General features: G+C 37.1%; 1 protein-coding gene across 1 annotated transcript; it reads left to right on the top strand.

Annotated features, from left to right (window-relative positions):
- Positions 1-304: 304 nt before the first annotated feature.
- Positions 305-17006, top strand: LOC150101596 (lactosylceramide 4-alpha-galactosyltransferase-like). Its single transcript, XM_090400852.1, has 2 exons — positions 305-452; positions 16129-17006. Exons 1-2 carry the CDS (start codon positions 305-307, stop codon positions 17004-17006), a joined length of 1026 nt encoding a protein of 341 aa, XP_090256978.1.
- Positions 17007-20674: the final 3668 nt, after the last annotated feature.

Here is a 20674-nt window from a genome sequence, read left to right as displayed (position 1 = left end):
AAGGCAAAACCTATATTATCAATTCTTGTATTAAGAAAACAGACGGCTCCTACTCTAAAAACTTAGCAGAAACCGCAGCTATTATGAAAAACAAGTTTATTCCTGATGACGATGAATCGACAGAAGAAGAAATCCACAAAATTTAATGACAAAGAATGAACACAGACGTAGACACTCCTAACGACGGCTGACTTATTTACAACTAATGAAATCGAGTCAGTATTAAGGTTAATGGATCCAAGAAGAACTCTTGGAGAGGACGGAATAACCAGCGATATACTCCTAAAGAGCATTTGTCGAATTCATGACAACAGTTTACAACGAATGCCTAAAAAGAGGGCGATTTCCTTTAGTATGGAAAGGCTCTAAAATTATACCCATAATCAAACCAGAAAAAGAAACATCCGATGAAATTAACAAATATAGGCCAATCGGTCTCATAGACGTTGCTGGTAAGGTGCTAGAAAAACTGTGGATAAACCAAATACATAATGCACTTTGTCTCAGTAGCGCACTCAAGATTTAATCTTGGGGGGGGGGGGGGTCCGAGTTGAGTAGACGATTTGAGAATACACACTACGATTCGCATACGATGTATGACTGAGCGTCTGCATGATCGCTAATTCATAAGTAGTATAGAAATAGAAGACACGACACAACATAAAAAAAAAAGAATTTTAATTCGAAAAAGATTTTTGGAAATTTTTCTAGTGTTTTTTCCCTTTTTCTTTGGGGGGAAGGCAGGGCCCCACTCTGGGTGCGCCACTGCTTTGTCTACTCAAGAAACATAATTGCGTCTACTGTGCTTGATTGAGGGCAAAAAGTTTGCCCTCAATCAAGCACAGTAGACGCAAATATGGAGGTTAAAGAGTTCACAGAAGACGCATTACTGATCTCACTCGATGTACAAGGAGTCCTCGATGCTGCGTGGTGGCCAGCCATAATCAATCAATTAAGAAAATGTCTAAACTAACTTACTCAATCTTACAAAAAATTATTTTACACACAAGACATTAATGTCAAGAGCAACCATGACATTAAAAACCACAGCTGTAACGAAAGAAGTCAAACGAGGCTGCTCGCAAGGCACCAGCTGCGGACCAGGCTTCTGGAACATCCAGTACGACTCACTATTAAGACTTCCTTTCACTACTGAAACAAAAGTCATAACTTTCGTCGATGATGTAATGATAATGGACGTCGTGGACGCGACGGCTTACATCAAGTCTAAAGTGTTCCACGTCTCACGTAAAAAATCAAAACAACCTATAACAGCCTTCCTAAATGGGGAAGTTCTCGAGGTAGCCAGGAAACTAAAATACCTAGAAGTAACAACGGATGAAAAATTACCTTTGACAAGCACATCTCATGTTGCCGAAAATAGCTTACAAACTGTAAACCTTCTAGCAAAGGCGGCAAGGATTAAGTGGGGATTAGGCCAGCGAAGGCTGAAAACAATACATACCGGAGCTATGCTACCATTGATATCTTATGCTGCACTTGCCTGGATATATGCTCTAAAATAATAATAATAATAATAATAATAATAATAATAATAATAATAATAATAATAATAATAATAAAACGACAGAAGCTAAACAGAGTTCAAAGCCTTATAGCCATACATATAATTAAAAGATACGGGACAATATCTTTCGAGGCAGCTTGCGTTATTGCTGGTCTAACACCGATCAGCCTGAAAATACAAGCATTCTCTCATGTATGAAGTCAATTCCGGAAGATATAATGAAAATTACAACACTGATCCAAATTGCTACTGACTTCCGCTTCACTAGCAGGTGGCATCAACCCAGCAAAAAGAACATATATTAAGGAGAAGGAAAGCTCTGAAAGTGACGATTTTCATATATACACTGACGGAAGCAAAACCGGAGGGAACGTCGGCTGTTCTTTCATTGCATATAACAGGCAGTCCATTATACAAGAACGCTACTCTAGATCGCATCCTCTCTGTTCCAACAATCAGGCAGAACAACTTGCTATAATTCATTCACTTACATATCTCCGGGAATTAGAACTCAATACCACTCATCAAACGAGAGCAGCAATTATAGAGCAGTAGAAGCACTATAGACGAAATAAAAAAAATAAAAAAAATCAGAACAACCATATAGCGTTAATAAGAACAGACAAGAAATCTGGTTTGGAATCTCACTCTATCAGGAAGGGAAATCAAGTTCTGTTGGGTGAACGCGCATACTGAGGTAGCAGGATCAGCTGGCTAAAGAAGCTAACGGCTAGTAACAAGTTATTAAAAGCACTTGAAACTGCCTATATCAACAACAAAAGAATTCTTGCCAAGCATCAGAAGCTAATTCCGGCTTAAAAAGAAAAAAAAAAAAAAAAAACGCGATTTCTTCAGGTTTAACTTCGCTACTAACGGGATATGGAAAACTCAGACACACAGGTTCCATATCCTGACATTACATCATACTTGTAGTCCACAGGTTCAACAGACTGTTGACTACATACTTTAGACTGTCAGCTAACACGTCATCACTTCCGGAGACAAGTGGCCAGTGTCAAAACAGACACGTCGGAAAGTATTACTGAGAATTAATGAAATTTGCCAATAAGATCAACTTCCTGTCATTGAATGTAACATAAATTACTGATATTATATGAATTATACAATGTAAATATATGTATATATATATATGGTCGAAACCGGTCTGGGTAGTGGCCTCTTGCCTTTAATACAAAACATCATGCATCTCCTTCTTGGAGATGTGTTTTGGCATTAAGGGTAAATATAAAGATTAGTGATCAGAGCTCATGCCACCTTTACCACGAGTTGCCTTGGTCTTGCACTACCTGTAGGATCAACTAGACTTGCATCACTTGCAGGCGCAAACTTGACTTATTTGTCTGTTTGCTTACTTGGGAAATGGAGTAAAACCAGGTTTAAAAAATTGCTTGGTAGTCTTAACATATATATATATATATATATAAATATGGATGTAAAGGTCGGAATATGTACATATAGATGTAAAAATATAAATGAAATAACAATATTGATACAAAAATTGGAAATGTGAATGTTAATATCAGTACTTGGAAGCCACATGTAATATATGCAGTGGGGCATGTAGGAATAAATTATTCCCAATAGTAACCCTACTCTTAGTAGGGTTACTATTGGGAAGCACACACACACACACGCACACACCCGAAATTGAACCTTTTCTGGGTAAAGAGGAATCTTTATATGAGGTTAATTCATTTTCAGCTGAAAATGAGTTAACCGCTTCGGCGGCCGCCTAAAGTGACTGACAGGAACAAAAGGGTGTTAAAACGGGTGACACGCATAAACCGGTTAAAATAATAATAAATAAAATAACATAAATAGAAATGAAATCTCATCTGTTTTCTGTTAAACGATATTTAACTACTCGTTCGCTCTGATATCATGTTTCGTAACAGCTTGTGTGAAGTCCTGTTGCATTAAACGGAATTTGACAAGTAAGGCATTTTAGCAAACATGTTAGAACCGAGAAGCAGAGTTTGCGGATTTCGGTTCATAGCAGTTATATTGTTTACGGGCAATTGTCTGTTGGCGTTACTTTTTCTTCAGATAGGTAAGTTTTCCTGAACTTGAATTATTGCTTTCTAATTATACCAAACATTGTCTCAAATTGAATACGTTTCTGTTTCCACAAAGAATGCAGACATTTTAAATGCAAATCTTTTTAAAGAGAATTTTACGTATAAAACGACAACATTCTGATTAACCAGATCTTTTTTGTCACTGGATGAAATTTACGCGCATGCGTGCTCGTTATTTTCTAATTAGTGAGTGACAATGTCGACAGTTCAGCGATGCTAAAACACAAAATTTGCGATCGTAATTCATGCGCAATAAGAATTTAAGCGAATTTATAAAACTAATTCATCTAATATAATATACAGAGTGGCCATAAAATAACTTTCCCTCTTTGGAGGCATCTATAACTAAAACCAATAAACAGAATGAGACCAAATTTTATATGGAGACTTTTGAAGGCATGGGGAGATGATTTTCGCGAAAAAAAAAGTACCAAAAGTCGCCGATAGGGGAAATTTTGGCGCTGGAAGAGCCGGAAACAAGCGGATAATTACATTAAAGGCAGATAAAATGGAATAATAACATTTTGACGGTGTAAGCGACAGCCGTGACACTCATTCCAGCTGGATATGTGGCGCGTTACAATGATAATAATAATAACTGAACTAAAACAACAACTTGCGAGAGACACAGAAATTAATGTAGTGAGTGAACTCACAGGAAATAACGTTTTATTCATCAGAATCAGGGTCCCCCGGACCACATACACGATTTTCAATGTGCTGACCTTTCTTGTGTAACGTCTGTTACTGTATCTTCTTGCATTGCTTTCCGTCCTCAGCCAGGTCAAACTCCTAGTGATCCAGTTTCATCAAACTTCTTAATCATAGCTCTCAGTGCTACAGCTGACATAGGACCTGTACAAAGGTTATGAAGCCTTCTAAATTCCCGAAAGGCCGCTACGGCATTGCACTGTTTAAAGTAAAACAACTTAACAAGTAAAGCACGCTGAGGCAAGTAGGACGCATATTGAGCAATTCGTCAGTCATTCGAATAACTGCCTGAACGTTCCCAATCCCTTTTTAAGTGGAATTGGTGGCGCCGCTGTCACGTACGCATAGTAAAATTTGCATAATCCTTTTTATCTGTGTCTACTGCAAATATTTGACATCTTTCGGCTCCGCCAGCGCCAAAATTTCTCCTATCGGCGACTTTTGGTACTGAATCATTTTTTCGTGGAAATCATCTCCCCATGCCTTCAAAAGTTTCAATATAAAATTTGGTCTTACTCCGTTTATTGGTTTTAGCTACAGATGCCTCCAAAGAGGGAAAGTTATTTTATGGCCACCCTGTACATTATCTACCAATACTTGTCCGGACACCCCTGTTATTTGAAGCTACGGAATACTCCAGGTTTGTTAATAACATAAAAACGGTGTACAAATAGTAGGAAGTAGTATTTCATCGTAGCAGTTGAATACAGCTAGTATGGCAACACGACGTGAACTCAGTGACTTCGAGAGAGGTGTTATCGTGGGCTGCTACATCGGTGGCATGTCCATATGTGCCATTGCCACTCAAGTGGAGCATCAAAAATCAACGGTTGGCGATGTGATCAAATGGAGACGTTCTGGCATCATTAGTGCAGGAAAACACCCAGAGTGGCGGCTGGCGGCAGAAAATGACCGACAAGGACAAGGATATGAGGGAGCTAAAACGGGTGGCACACAAAAAACCGACTACAATCGGTACAGACCATCTGTGATGTGTTCCAGATCGCCAGTAACACCATGGTGAGCACCAAACTCCATTTACTAGGTTTCCACGGAAGCGCAGCAGCACAAGCCGAACATCACAACAACGAACAAGGCGGCTCGTCTGACCTATTGAAAAGAGTGTGTAAACTGGACACCTGACTAGTGGAAAACGATGCTCTTGAACAACGACTCAAGGTTCATCTGTTTCCAGTCTGATGGCATGTTGTGGGTGTGGAGACAGCCGGTGAATGCTTGTTACCACGTTGTGTTGTACTCACAGTAAAGTTTGGTGGTGGTGGTGGAGGAGTAATGGCTGATTTGGAGCGGCGATTGAAATTCAGAGCAGCACGTCCTCGATCTGTCGCTGAACTTAGTGCTGCTTTGATGGAGAAATGCAGACAAATTCCACCTGATGTCTGCCGCACATTGGTGGAGAGCATCCTTCAAAGGGTGCAGGAGGTGATCAAAGTCAAAGGTGGATACACCCGATATTAGGGTTCGCCTGCTGGTATCAATAATAAATTGCTAGTGTCCGCCGCACAATTATTGGTAGATAGTGTATTAGATATATAATATAACATATGAGAATATAAATGCATTTTTTATATTAACTCCACACAAAAGAGCCTTGCCAGATTGAAAATAGTGCTATATGATTAGGAGGGGGGGGGGAGAAGCAATGTGATTAAGAAAGACATTGATGTTTTCAAGAAAATCATTAATAAACAGATGGAATTAAATAGGATAAATGAGAAGATGAATTGTTAGGCCTGAAGATGAAGTATGAAGCAGTTGACGAACATCTGGTTTATAAGCATGGTTCAATGGAATAAAGAAAACATGTACAGAAAACAGATTGGTGGTTGTTTTGGATTTCCGATCGAAGCACTAACGCCAGTGTATTATGGACCATCTACCTCACCTACAGTTGAAAAGTTCGTATAAAGATTCTTCGCATCCTAGACGACATTAGAACTCAAGTTTTTCCAACTTAAGGGAATCGCCGATACTGATTGAGATTATCAATTATCTGGATTGCCTTTTCTGAAGAGCATCGATTTTTTTTGGGGGGGGGAAGGAGGGATATTATTATTTGAAACCTCCAGTAAGTCAAGGACTCTGAGTGAGGCCATAAATCACCCAAACCGTCATATCATATCATATCTCTGATCCCTTTCTTGACTGCGAACAAACAACTTCCATGGATGTCCCCGTGTTCTCTCTCTCCACATTCCATATATAACGAAACATTTCATCAGACGATATCCTATAACACCCATTCAAATGTTTATATACCTCTATCACATCACCCCTATTTGTCCCATTAACCAATCTGTAATCCACATACTCACAATCTGTCTCTTCATAATCTAAGTCCCATAATCCGGATATAATCTTTGTAACTTTTCTTTGCACCCTTTCCACAGCTTCTTTATCCCCCTTGAAACCCATGAGACCAAATTTGCGCACAATAATCCAAGTGTGGTCGTATCAAGGCCTTATAAAGAGGCAAAATTACCTTATCCTTATATGTCAAGGTTTGTTTCAACATCGTAATTATCCTCTGAGTTATATTTGAAACTTTTCCTATGTGACCTTTGAATTTCAAATTCCTATCCACCATTATGCCAAAATACCTAGCCTTATCAGTTTCTTGTAGCACAAACCCGCCTCTGGAAATCTCATCACATCAAAGTACTTATTAACATTAAACTGATAGCCATTTTCTTTTGCCCAACTTTCCAGCTTATTCAAATCATTCTGTAAGTGCTGGATATCAATAGCATCTCTGATTGCCCTGCCTATGTTCGCATCATAGGCAAACAATTGCACATTTCCTGTTAGACCCTTCCTAAAATGTATAGATTGAACAACAATGGCCCAAGGACTGAACCTTGAGGTTCAGTCCTTGGGCCATTGTTCACTTTAAACACCACTGGTCACTTTAAATCTGGCAGATTCACACCCACCACATACCACTTTTTAATATGTCAGTCAGCTATTCATTGACAAAAATCAAGAGTTTATATTCCAATTTCATATTCTCCAGTTTATACAACAGCCTTTTGTGGTATCTATCGAATGCCTTAGCAAAATCCAACATTATTATAGTGTATCCATTCCCTTTATCCAACTCGGCAGTAACATTATAAAATATGAGCAAATTGCTAAAATATGACTTTCCTTTAGAAAACCAGTATTGCTTTTTGCAGAATATAGCTTGTCTATTCATTTCTGTATGCGAATTCTTACTAACTTCTCTAAAATCTTCACTACCACACACCAGAGATAGTGATAGGTCGGTGGTTAGACACATTAGGTTTTGCACCACTCTTTTACAATGGAACCATCATACATTCCTTCCGTTCCCGTGGTATCATTCCTGAATGAGACTCAAGTTATACAAACGTGTGAAAGGCCTAGCCAATTCAGCTGAACATTCCTTTCAGACGGGCTGATATTCCATCTGTCTCTATTGACAAATTCTTATCCAGGTTATGCAACAGCTCTTAAACATAATTTTCATGCACTTCTATTCGTCCAATGTAACAGTTGTACTGTGCACCATGTTACATACACCTGGTTGATATATCTTAGCAAAGTGAGCACTCATTAATTCAACAATCTCATTCGTTAGAGTATCATCTCCATTCAATAAAATAAAATTATTCTTCCACATTCATTCTTTATTTTCTTTGCGGCATAACGATAAAACTCTTTTGGATGGCCAATTTCTTTTCATACTCCGATTTAGCTTTCCACACAATAGCCGTTACTTTTCTGGCCTGAGCTTTATATATTTCATAACTCTTCTCACTCTTATTCACAATATTCTTTCCACATCCTCTTCTTCTTGAAGAGAAATCTCACAATAAGAATGAAGATGAATTTATTGAAATGTTGAGAGACAACTTTCTCAAGCAGCATGTGAACGAAGGAACTCGAGGTCAAAACGTGTTGGATTTGCTCATAGCGTCAGAAGGGATCTCTGTTAAGAATATGACTATGACTATTTTACCACCAGTTGGCGACAGTGATAATGCCGTGCTTTCTTGGGAAGTGTTTGGAAAATTAGTCACCCATAATGATCACTCGAAGAAATGCATCGCCAAATATTGGCGATGCATTTCTTCATCCCCTGCAACTGAGCAACCAGGTCTGTAGCAACACCCTACCATATATTTCATTCTGTTAGCTTCCAGTTCACATATGTACCACCAAACACTTTCCTAAAATGGAAAGGACAAAGTCTAGAAATAGAAAAGGCTATGATATATATACTTGTGCTAGGGTAGAAACGTAAAGAAAAATGTGATCAGGGTAATATCAGAAAGCGTGGTATGAGATTTTTCTTATGAGAAAAAAGAACAAGAATGCATTTCAGTAGCATTGTCACATTGTTTTCTTCGTCTCATGAGAGAATGGCAAGGAGATCGGGGTTTAAAGTATTGGTCAATGAAGATCTTGAGGCCTGTCGCTTGAAATGTTTGTGAAATTAAGAAGAGGAATGGAATATATAAATAAATATATAAATATCTTAAACCGCAACAGGATATGAGATTTTCGAAGAAGGATTTAAACAGAGGTTATTGACTTTAGGATGTGCAGTCCAAATCTACCACTTTCTCTTGCAGACAAATGCATATTCAAATGGATGGATGCTGCATCTCTCATGTAATTTTTTTAAACAAATTTTGTGGCCTACTGTCTTCCAGTACAATGTTCAAAGCTTATCTAAACTTTCAGTATTTGGAATATTCTGAAAAGCATTGTGTCTTCCGATATTAGACATTACACACACACAAAAGAAATAAATAAAAGCTAAGTCTTGAAATAAACGTACCTTCCCCTGTTTATCAATCTGTGGGTTTAAGATCAATAGATCACGAATCCACCAAAACGGCCACTACAACGTCGTTTCGTTTATACTGCTGGCTATGTTTACTACAGGTTTTTAGTTTTTCAGCTGATTTTTTTTTTATTTTTTAAAAATTCATAATGTCAAATTTATTATCTTTTTATTTTGTTTTATTTCCCTGCTAGTGACGAGTAGGAGTACAGACAGGAGGTCTCCTGATTTCCAAAAGTTAGTTAAGCTAAAGGAGTTCCGCCTGCTCTCTCTTTATGGAATAAAAGGCATTAGAGGAGCTATTATCTGTACTAATTTTAAATAAAATTTGTTTCACACGGTAATGATTCATCTGTAACAAATATTCTTAGTAGTATATGTAGGGTAACATGTATCCTGGTGACATTTCCTATACCACAATACTAAATCGCGAGAAGAAGAAGAAAGATCATTATAGGTTTGTAGTCACTGATTACAGGAACTTATTCTGTGTCTTTCTTTGTTAGTCAATCTTTGGAGCAGGCAAGTCGATTTTCCTCCCTTGAACTCGAGTTTTCTACTCTGCATCTCCGAAAAAAATACAGAACACTATTGTCTTCAATATAAATACAGTCGTTAAGATTCAGGATCACAAGATAGTGCCATTTATCTGATGTACTTACGCTCTCTCTCCAGTGATTCTAAACAGATTAGCCATATGCTGAGATTTTGGTGATAGCCGAAGATGAAGCCGACTGCTTCCGATTTCCAAAAGTTAGTTACGGCTAAAAGAGATTCAGTTTATTCCCAGAGAATATAGGAGTATATTTCATATATGTCAGTCTGGCTGGCACTTGAAATCATTTGCTTTCCAGCCAAGGCTGTGTTTAAATCGAACTATACATATATGTTTGTGAATATCTTTAGGTGAGAGACCATCGCCACCACGCTGCTTATCGGTGGCTTGAAGTGACATAAAAAGTTTCGTATTTGATCTTCAGAGAAAGATTTTCAGAGTATTTCAAATATCAGTCCGCTCACTGTACCGATACAATACGCTTGTAACCTTTTGTGGATGAAATATTACATAAAAACTTACTATAACTAAAAATATAAATATAAATAAAAATGGCCTTCTTACTAATTGTATGCCCTTATATTATTATTATTATTATTATTCGTGACACCTCCAAGGAGTCCGAAGACTCATCGCAGCATTTCATATCTCACGTGAGATTGTCGTAGCCACGTTATTGCAGTTTCAAAGCATACCGCCAGCGAACTTTTTTTTTTTTTTTTTGGTAAGTTACTGCGAGAAGAAGTAAAACGAGAAGTTCTCATTAAAAGTGTGTGATGTGACAAAATTGCACTGATGTTTGCTGAAGTAATGATGAAAAAGTCTACGTAGTTTGTATTGTAAGTGGCGTGACCATTCCAGAAATAGTATTTATGCTTACACAACAATTTATTTCACAGACTAGTATTGTAAATTGATAATTATGTAATATGAGAAAACTGTAGCAGTCAACTGTTAGTTACAAATAATAACGAATAATAAAAAAAGAACCTACATGAGTAATATACAGCCGAAGTTTCAGTAAAGCTATTAGGAGGAGACGAGGGGGCAGGGAGAGGGATGAGCACTGTACCGTGTACTTTTCATTTGCTATCAAATTATACAGCAAATAACAATGTTATTAACAGTAATACATCAGATTTTAAAAACTAACTTCAAAATATAATGAGCTTTATTTTTTTTTTAATTATTAATTTCATAGCAATGGCGGTAAGCTGTGATTTCGTCAGGGCGGGAAAATTTCATTTTTATTAATTTGATTAATATCCAAACTAAACTTATTAACCTTTCTTTGTAGTCGTATTTAGTAAAGAACATCTAAAAATAAATTTGTCTATTGTTTCCATAGTAGTGTATATTCAGATAGCGGACCTAATCAGGATTTCTAACTTCTTTCTGCAGTCTTCAAGTTTTTTGCAACAATTACGTTTCGGAATATTACTATTATTCGATATATATATATATTATTTTTTTTTTCCTGAAAATTTTAGACGCATTGTAGAGCGTAATAGTTTCACTTAAATATGAAATTCACAGAGCTGAAAAATAAATAATTAAATTTAAAAATAAATATAAACCTCTCACGATAAACACAGTAACCTGAAATGGGGAAGAATTTTGGAGAGAGGATGTTTCTTCTGGAAAGTTTTAAATTTTCTGATATTATGGCGTATTTTAAGGTCTCATTATCACCAGAGGTGATAATGAGTATCATCTAAAAAAACATGACTAGAAGAACATGCATGAATAATATACACTATCTGCAGAAATTATACAAACATCTGAGTCACTAATATTTATTTTCACAAACCTCGAATGTTGTCGCATCTTTGGCTGTACACTTCCGAATCAAAAAATTAGAATAATCAAAGAAAATGTGTTGAATGATTTACAATTCTAATTTAATGCATAGAAAACAACTATTACTAAATATGAATTAGCATCATCTAAATCCACGTACTTTGTAGATTATATAACCACGTAAACACATAATGTAATATAAATTATAAGAAAGCTGTTATCTGAAAACATTCACAAAATTAGAATAATTTTTAAGGTGGTTCAAAATATTAGAATCGTGCGAAAATAAATGCACAAAAATTAGAGTCAAAGGAAAACGACATGATAATTAGTACATTGTTTCATCCCCCCTTAGCTTTTATGGCCGTTCGTAAACGGTTGGGCATATTATTTACTAACGGTTCACATTCTTTTTTTTTATTTTTATTTTTAAATCAACACATGCCCATATGGTCTACAGACTAGAAACAAGTTCATTTTTGCTTCTTGAGGCAACTTCTTGAAAACGTTTCTTCATAATTCTCCACAAATTCTCAACGGGGTTTAAATCTGGTGAGTTTATTAGCCAAGGAATTACATCTAGTAGAGGTCTTGGAAGTGTGACAAGAAGCTGAATCTTGCTGAAAAAGGAAATCGCCATCACATAAATCTTCCGATGCCGGTAACATAAAATGCTCAAGAATTTCTTGGTACACTTTGGAATTGACTCTTTCGTACACAATACACCACCTACCTGAACCCTCTACCGGTCATACTAGCCCATACCGTGACAGAGGTTGCAAATTTTACCGAACGTTTCATGCATTCTTTATCAAATGCTTCTTGCTTAAGACGTCAAACACGTATCTCTTGATGCCAATAGGACACGCAAAACATACTTTCATTGCTAAAAAGTACCCATTTTCCAGTCCTCTTGACCCCACAAGTCTCTGCTTACGCCATCACATTTTAGCTGCCTATTGCTTGGAAGGCATAAGCGGCTTCGTCTTAGGTACATGAGATTTAAAACCCAATTTGTGAAGTCTTCTGAACGTCGTAAATTTAGACACATTCACACCTAGTTCTTTCCATCTCCTGTGAAAATACCTTACACTTCGGAAGCGGTTTTTCATCACGATATTCTTCAATCTCCTCTCATCTCTTGATGTAGTTATTACCTTTCGACCTCTACTGCAGCCATTATTTTGAAGACTCCAGTTTATACTTAATACTGTCTCTACTCACGCTTGCTTGAGAACATTTCAATTCCATAGCTATAAACTTGAATGTTTAGAAAATGATTCCTCACACACGAGTCGGTCCCACATCTACTGAAATATATGCTATTTCTATGCTCTCCTCAAAACCAATAGGAAAAATATGGAATATTCTAATAATTTGAACCACGTTAAAATTTATTCTATTTTGTGAATGTTTTCAAATAACAGTTTTCTTATAATTTATATTAGATTTTTATGTATTTACATGGTTATATAATCTACAAAGTACGCAGAATTAGATGATGCTAATTAATATTGGGTAATAGTTATTTTCTATGAAATAAATTAGAATTGCAAATCATTCAACAAATTTTCTTTGGTTATTCCAATTTTTTGATTTGGAGGTGTAATATACTCTTCTGCGTAGATATAGACTAAATGATGATAAAAGGGTAGGTATTTCTACGCTAAAATGGCGGTTAGTTTTGTAATGAATTTGAACCTGCTGTTCTTGTACTCAACTAATGTTACCATATCCTATGAACAGTGCTTTATAGAATCCAAATCAGAACTCCATCCTAGTGTCTAGCTTTTGTACTCCTTCCTCAATGCAATATGAATGGTACATTATCATGCTGTTGCTCGACTGGACTGTTTCCATAGAGCCACCTAGTCGGTAATGGTAAAATAATATTCTGGGTTTAGTTTTCTGGACATTACACAGTGTGCCCCTTAAGTAATGAGACAATAATTATTTTTTTAAAAACAAAGAACTATATTTGTAATTGTCGATTACACAGATTCAAAATAATCTTCCTCCAAGTCCACACATTACGTTTATATATCTGTCGTACAGGTGTTCGAAGGCACGGGGGAAGTCCTGAACGGAAACATCTTTCACTGTGTGGATCACATCACGTTTGATGTCCTCAATGTTGCTGAGGTGCCCCCCCCCCCCCTTCATGGCACACTTCATCTTTGGGAAGAAGAAAAAGTCTGTGGGAGCCAAATTTGGCGAATAAGGGGGGGGGGATGTTTGATCACACAGATCGACTTCGAAGCCAGCGCACAGTGCCTGGGCGCGTTGTCGTGCAACAGAAACCAGTTGTTGTGGAACAGTTCTTTCATGACACATCTCATGCGGACGTATGGGCGTTGCATTACTCCTAAATAATATTAACCGTTCACTGTTGTGTCCACAGGAACAAATTTGCGGTGGATAATTCCAGCAGCTTCGAAAAAAAAAAAGCAATGACCATTGTCTTGACGTGATTTTTGCAACCTGACTTTCTTATGCCAGAGAGAAGACCTTCCACCCCATCCCATGCTCTGGCGTTTCGTTTCCAGATCAAACTGAAAACACCAATTTTCATCACGATCTTGATCAACTGCATGGATGAAATTTTGACACAATTTCATTTGTCCATGCAGAAATTGCCCGTCCACACAGCGTGGTTCATCCTTCATAGACTCACTTCCCTCTTTAAACGTTGAAAACCAGTGGAACAACAGTGTTGAAAAACAGTGTCTGTGTATGGCTCAGACAGTCATCGCAGTAAACTTTTTTTAGGTCTTTGTACACTTCCGTAGCAGTTTTTCCTACAGTAAAATTTTATCACAGCTCTTTACTTCATAAAACGTCTGACATGCTCTACTCACACACTATTGCTTCAGCAGTTGTTACAGGAAAACTGCTGCATCACCAGACTGGAAAGTTGCACCTGCAATTACAACATACCCTAGCGATCAAAACTATAAACACGTTTGTTACTCTTATCCAAAGGGCTCTCCTGTAAAAAAGTCAATCTCGTCACTTAACAGGCACACTATGTATGACAAAGGTATTAATCCAAACCATAAGAAGCATTACTATAACACTACCGCAAACTACTTAGCAGACAGGATAGTGCATCACATCCATTGGCCTAGAGTGCGTTTCTCTCATTGAGCAGATTTACAATAGTCTACAGCAGTGGTCGATATAACATTGTTAGGGGTCGATAGAAAAATATAAGACATCATTGTACGGGTAATATTTAATTCGGTTAACTTGGATTACCTCCATCCTGAACGACAACGCAATTAAGAGTGATCGTGGGAACAGTGACATGAATAAGATGGAGCAAGGTCATGAAAATAGTTACGGAGGACAACCAAGTAGGCCAAAATGACGTATTTACCAATAAACGGATGTAGTGGTTCCCTCCCGGCTGGCGCGGCAGGAGCGAGATGGCAACACGTGCATGGTTGCTTATTTACTTATACTTACACGTATTCGATCCCAGTCTCATTTTCGCGCATCGACATACAAGTGAGCGTTAATGTTCTAAAATTCATCAACATGCATATCATAATTCAATCGTTATTCATTCACGAACTAAACTTCTCTATGTTGAAGAATTGAGAAGGGCTGGTAGTAATCCCAGTGATATTAATACCAGCATATTAATATCACTAGTAGTACCAGTGATATCACTAGTGATAGTAGTAGTAGTAATAGTAATATAATAATATATACTATATTATACATACAATAAACACTGTAACTATAAAATAAAGAATCTAAAAACTCACATAAGCGTCTTTTTCGCTTGTTCTATTATAATTACGTAATAGTAAAATAGACGATAAAACATCAAGAAACTCTTGAAGGGGGTCGACGGTCAAAGAAGTTTGGCGACCCCTGGTCTAGAGATTCTATTTATTTATAATAGAATACTGTTCGATATAGTTCGAACTGCGTTCTGCACCACGCAGTTCGAACTATAACATTAGTTGTATTTGGCTTGAATGCAGTAACCTCTTCATGGAAACTGCTGTTGTGGATTTCGTCCTGATCAAACTGTTTGCAACTGTGAATACCAAAAACTCCTATCTGATAGAATCTACTGATATGGAGGAAAACAAAACTTTTTCCCCTCAACATTCTGCTATTATTTTCTGCAGTTTCCATAGTGTGCGTATTTGCAAGGCTTCTTCTATCCCCCTCTCCTCACGATCACCTTCTAGAACGGCACATGATTAAAGTAATTACAAACCAATGGGTCAAGTTTCCTCCTATCAGGGTAGATTAAAGATTTTCAGAATCCTCTCTCTCCTTTCTACATATATACATTATTTGCCAATTGATTATCCAGTATATTATTATCCAGCATGCTTCGGATAGTGATCACATGATCTGATGGGAAACTGGAACATTGTTATAGCACAAATCATATCTCAAGTCGCAAAATGGCTCAAATCTTACCAACCATAGGGAATTGTAACAACTGAAGATTTGATTTGAAATAAATTTTGGGAAGAAAAGACACCATTTTATCTTTCCAAAAGAAGTAACTGTAAAACACTAGCGTATATAACTTCTAATTATCTAAAACTAATAACTGATTTTTAACTTTCAGGTCAGAATTCAAGAACGACCAATGACTATTTCACTTCTAGAAGACTAGATCGAATATTCTTTCTTGAAACATCTGGAAATAATTATTTGAACGGTCGCCAAATGTGTGCAGTAGAATCAGCGACAAAGCACAATCCCAACATGGAAGTGATAGTATTCGTGACAAGTTCTAATATAGAAATGACTTCTCTTATGTTGGAAATTCAAAGAAGGTACCCCAACGTGTACTTTCAGTCTCTTAATGTGAAGAGATTTACAGAAGACACTCCATTAAAAGATTGGGTTTCAAAATCCAACTGGACCAATGGTCCTTTTAAAGTTGCACACCTCAGTGATGCATTAAGACTGGCTGTTCTCTGGAAATATGGTGGTATTTATCTCGATTTGGATATTGTGGTATTACAGTCAATAAACCATTTAAGAAACACGCTTTTCAGAGTGGGAGATAGACATCTTGCAAGTGGAATTTTAATTTTCGACCGACTGCATTCTTTCCTGAAGAATTGTCTTTATGAATTTACGAACCATTATGAAATTAATTATTGGGGATCTAATGGTCCAGATCTTGTAGAGAAGATATTGAAATCACACTGTGGAGTAAAGAAGATTAGATTCGCAAATGAAAACACGTGCAATATTACAGTACTTAGTCAACAAACTGCTTTTCCAGTGCACTGGACCGAATGGAAAAAATATTTTAACAACCAAATTGCTTCGGATATTGTATCCCAATTTAGTAAAAGCTACATGATTCATGTGTGGAATAAACTGAGCAAGTACACAACAATAAGAATTGGCGATAACTGCGCTTATGAAATTGCATCGAGTGTGAACTGTCCTCTTACATATGAGTATGCACGTAGTATTGGATTACTCTAAAAACAACAAACAGTTGATCATTGTTTTTGTTTAATGTAAATGTAAAACAACAGCATTATTTTTGTGACGAGCATTTCTCAAAACGCCAATTGTTTTAATTTATTGTTAGAATTCATTACTTTCATTGCGTCTGGGAACTCATAAACCAGTGTTGGTTTATAAAACAGCGATCACTGTTTTATAGTTATCTTAATGTTCGTGGTTACGATTTGTGCCCACGCTTGCATATCCTCTTTTTGTAGTGATCTTAGCCCACAGTTGTTGGTGGTAAATACGCAGTGGTAACTTTTTTCATCTAAACAGTATTTATGGTTTATGTACAAGATGATTTTTATTTCATTTTTTTTTTTTTTTTAAATAAACAGCTATTTAGGAATAATACCAGTTCTTAGCATATAAGGACACTACTATTTTTTTCCTCTGGAAAGAATGATTCGATATCTGTTCGTAAAATAGTAATACAAACTTGAAGAGGAACTGTATAAGTTCACCGACTCACCAACATTCCAAGATACAGACCAGCTGCTTTTTTTTTTTCCATATAAAAAGGATCTTAATCACATCCCTTCCAGAGAAGATCAGATTTCTCTTCCCTGACTAACATTTACATGTAATCTTTCCTAGCACAAACAAACACATCATCTGCCCTTCTTAGCCCGTATAAACACATGGTACCTTTATCGCTTTTCATCCGAACAACCTTAGAATACTGTTATCATGTTTAGGGTGAAGCACCGAGGTCCTTTCTAAAAACTCTTGATGCTGGGCAAGTCAGGGAAATTCGGTTGATCAGTAATTGCTCTCTCTTAATGACCAACTTCAATTACTGTTCACAGACGCTCCGTTTCCGCCTTATGGAACAAATGTAAGTGGAAGAATGATAGATACCAGTTCACTGAAGTGGTATCTATCATTGCTCCACTTTCTACTAAACCTATTGAAAATGCGAGCTGTAAGGTATATATATCTACCCTATATAAAATGATAAGCCTTTTTATGTCACGTTTTTTGAAACTCAGGGGAATACCCTGAGTGTCGAGTCTTCAAAATTCTACTCATCAGAATTAAGGAGAAGCGGCCTACCAGTTCGGAACTCGGGGAATTGGGCGCCGTAGGCGACAGTGGGGCGAAACCCTCCCTTTCGAGTCATCAGAATTCAAGGAGAACTGGCCTACCAGTCTGGAACACGGAGGGTTGGGCGCCGTAGGCACATCCCCCATAGTATATATATATATATATATATATATATATATATATATATATATATATATATATATATATATATTACTGAACGAAATCGAGCTGCTCAGTGGCAAAAAAATCAAGGCAATAAAATTCGAAGATAGTTATAAATATTTGGGAATTTTAGGAAGACTAAGTACTATATATTAATAAAAATTGAGCATATGCAGCAGAATACAGTACTAATTGAATTCAATTACTGGACTTCTTGACGGCCAATTGTCTTAAGCAGCATGTAGTGGAGAGAACATGAGGATCAATAGGTTTGAACTTGGTCATAGTATTAGAAAGTTTAATTTTGAAGGATATATCATCATGCTCTTCCCAGCACCAGTTTGTGACCATGTTGTTCCGACTTGGAACATGAATAGAAATGCAGAAGTATCCAGTTGAAAAAAAAATTATGTGAAATCATTATCACACTCTCCAAGGAGTTAGCAGACTCACTATGAGAGGTTTGCTCAAGTGACAACACATTTATCATCTGCACCTTGAAATCCTTAACACTCTACATTCACAACATATTCTGGCAAGGAACATGGACACGCAATTATTAATGTAAAAAATCTACTCCTCACACCCTTCTTCACCACACTTTTACACATCTTCCACGTATGGCATCATTAAGGCACTCTTATATATATAATCATTGAAAAATCTACAGCGCCAGACGGCCTGAAGGAAGACTGTCGCAAGTTCTGTTCTATTCTAATCGCCAACTGGAGGAACTTTTACTGGCTTTTTTTAAAGATTTTGTAAAAATTAGTGAGTACCCTTATACAGAACTGGACAGATGAGGGAATTATTTATAAAGACCAGCCTGGATTTATTAAGGCACTCTTATAATCACTGAAAAATCTACAGCACCAGACGGCCTGAAGGAAGACCGTCGCAAGTTCTATTCTAATCGCCAACTGGAGGAACTTTTACTGGCTTTTTTTAAAGATTTTGTAAAAATTAGTGAGTACCCTTATACAGAACTGGACAGATGAGGGAATTATTTATAAAGACCAGCCTGGATTTATTAAGGCACTCTTATAATCCTTGAAAAATCTACAGCGCCAGACGGCCTGAAGGAAGACCGTTGCAAGTTCTATTCTAGTCGCCAACTGGAGGGACTTTTACTGGCTTTTTTTTGAAGACTGGTTCCTGAGTTAATCGATTTCTGGTACGGGCAAGCGAATGTTTTTATCCCGTTAACTCAAGACAATCAACCGTAGAATTCAGTTTTCGCACAGTAAAACAGTGTGAAGATTAGAGATCACGAGACGGCACTTGTTAGTCGCATCTCTTCACTGGTGCCGTGTATAATTAGCGATAGTCATGGGCTAGCTATCTCTGATTAGCTACCGGTAGTGATTAAACTGCTTCCCACCCACCCTCAGTGTCCAAAAGTTAGATAAAACATTTCATCTAACTTTTAACACTTGCCTACTCTTTATTGTGGAATAAAAGGCATTAGCTTATTTTTTTTTTTATCTCCCTTTATAACAGAATACCAAAAACAGTGGATGAAGGTAAAGCATACACTGCATCGTTTTGGATTTTGCGAAGACATTTGATAGGATGCAAAATGACAAGTTCGTTTTTAAGATGCAACACATGGGTTTGGATATCTGGTTAGCGATTGGATTGTAACCGGTTTTCTGAACGATATGACAGTTGTACAGTGAAAACAGTATAAGGGAGTAGGAAGGTTACAAGTGGAGTTCCTTAGGGTTCATTCAGTTCAATCTTTATGTCAATGATATTGTCATTGGACTGCAGGACAATATCCAGTTGTTTGAAGATCATGTAAAGCATGGGAAGGTTATTAGTAATAGTGCTGATGTTCTAGCTCTTCAAGAGGATTTGGTAAAGCTGAAAAGGTGGGCAAATGAATGAGGTTCTCGGTTTAATGCAACCAAATGTAAGGTTTTGATATGGGATCCATAGATGTGATGCTTCATACTGGATTGGGGTGATTATAGATATAAATTTGAAGTTCAGCGGTTATACTGCAAATATTGCGAAGATAATTCAGAGAATTATACATAGAAAGGCTTACGTTGTTGATTATTCATAAGTGTTTCACGGTATAAACAAAACCAACAGAGGAGAAATGAATTGACATATTGGATGTCTTTTCCAGTCTTGCCGTTTATACCATGGAGCATTATGATGAACTCAGGGAACTGCTGCAATAATGAGGAAACACCGATCATGGGAGATAAAAGATTGGTGGTTCCATCGTATATGGTTCTGACCAGACCACACCTTGATTTCTATGTTCACATCTGGTCGCTGGGATTTGAAGAGGGTGAAATAACCTTGGAGAGGATGCAGACGGATAACGAAAATAATACCACGACTATACAATGTTGCAAATTCCAGTTTGGTGAATGGAAGACGAAGACGGAACATGAATGAGAGATTAGGCAGAACGA

The sequence above is a fragment of the Typopeltis vanoorti genome, chromosome 11 (assembly GCF_054136105.1).
Source record: "Typopeltis vanoorti isolate ZY-2024b chromosome 11, IOZ_Tvanoo_1.0, whole genome shotgun sequence".
Classification (NCBI taxonomy): Eukaryota; Metazoa; Arthropoda; class Arachnida; order Uropygi; family Thelyphonidae; genus Typopeltis; species Typopeltis vanoorti.
The sequence above is the reverse complement of the archived record's forward strand: the minus strand, read 5'-3'. Positions and strand labels throughout refer to the sequence as shown.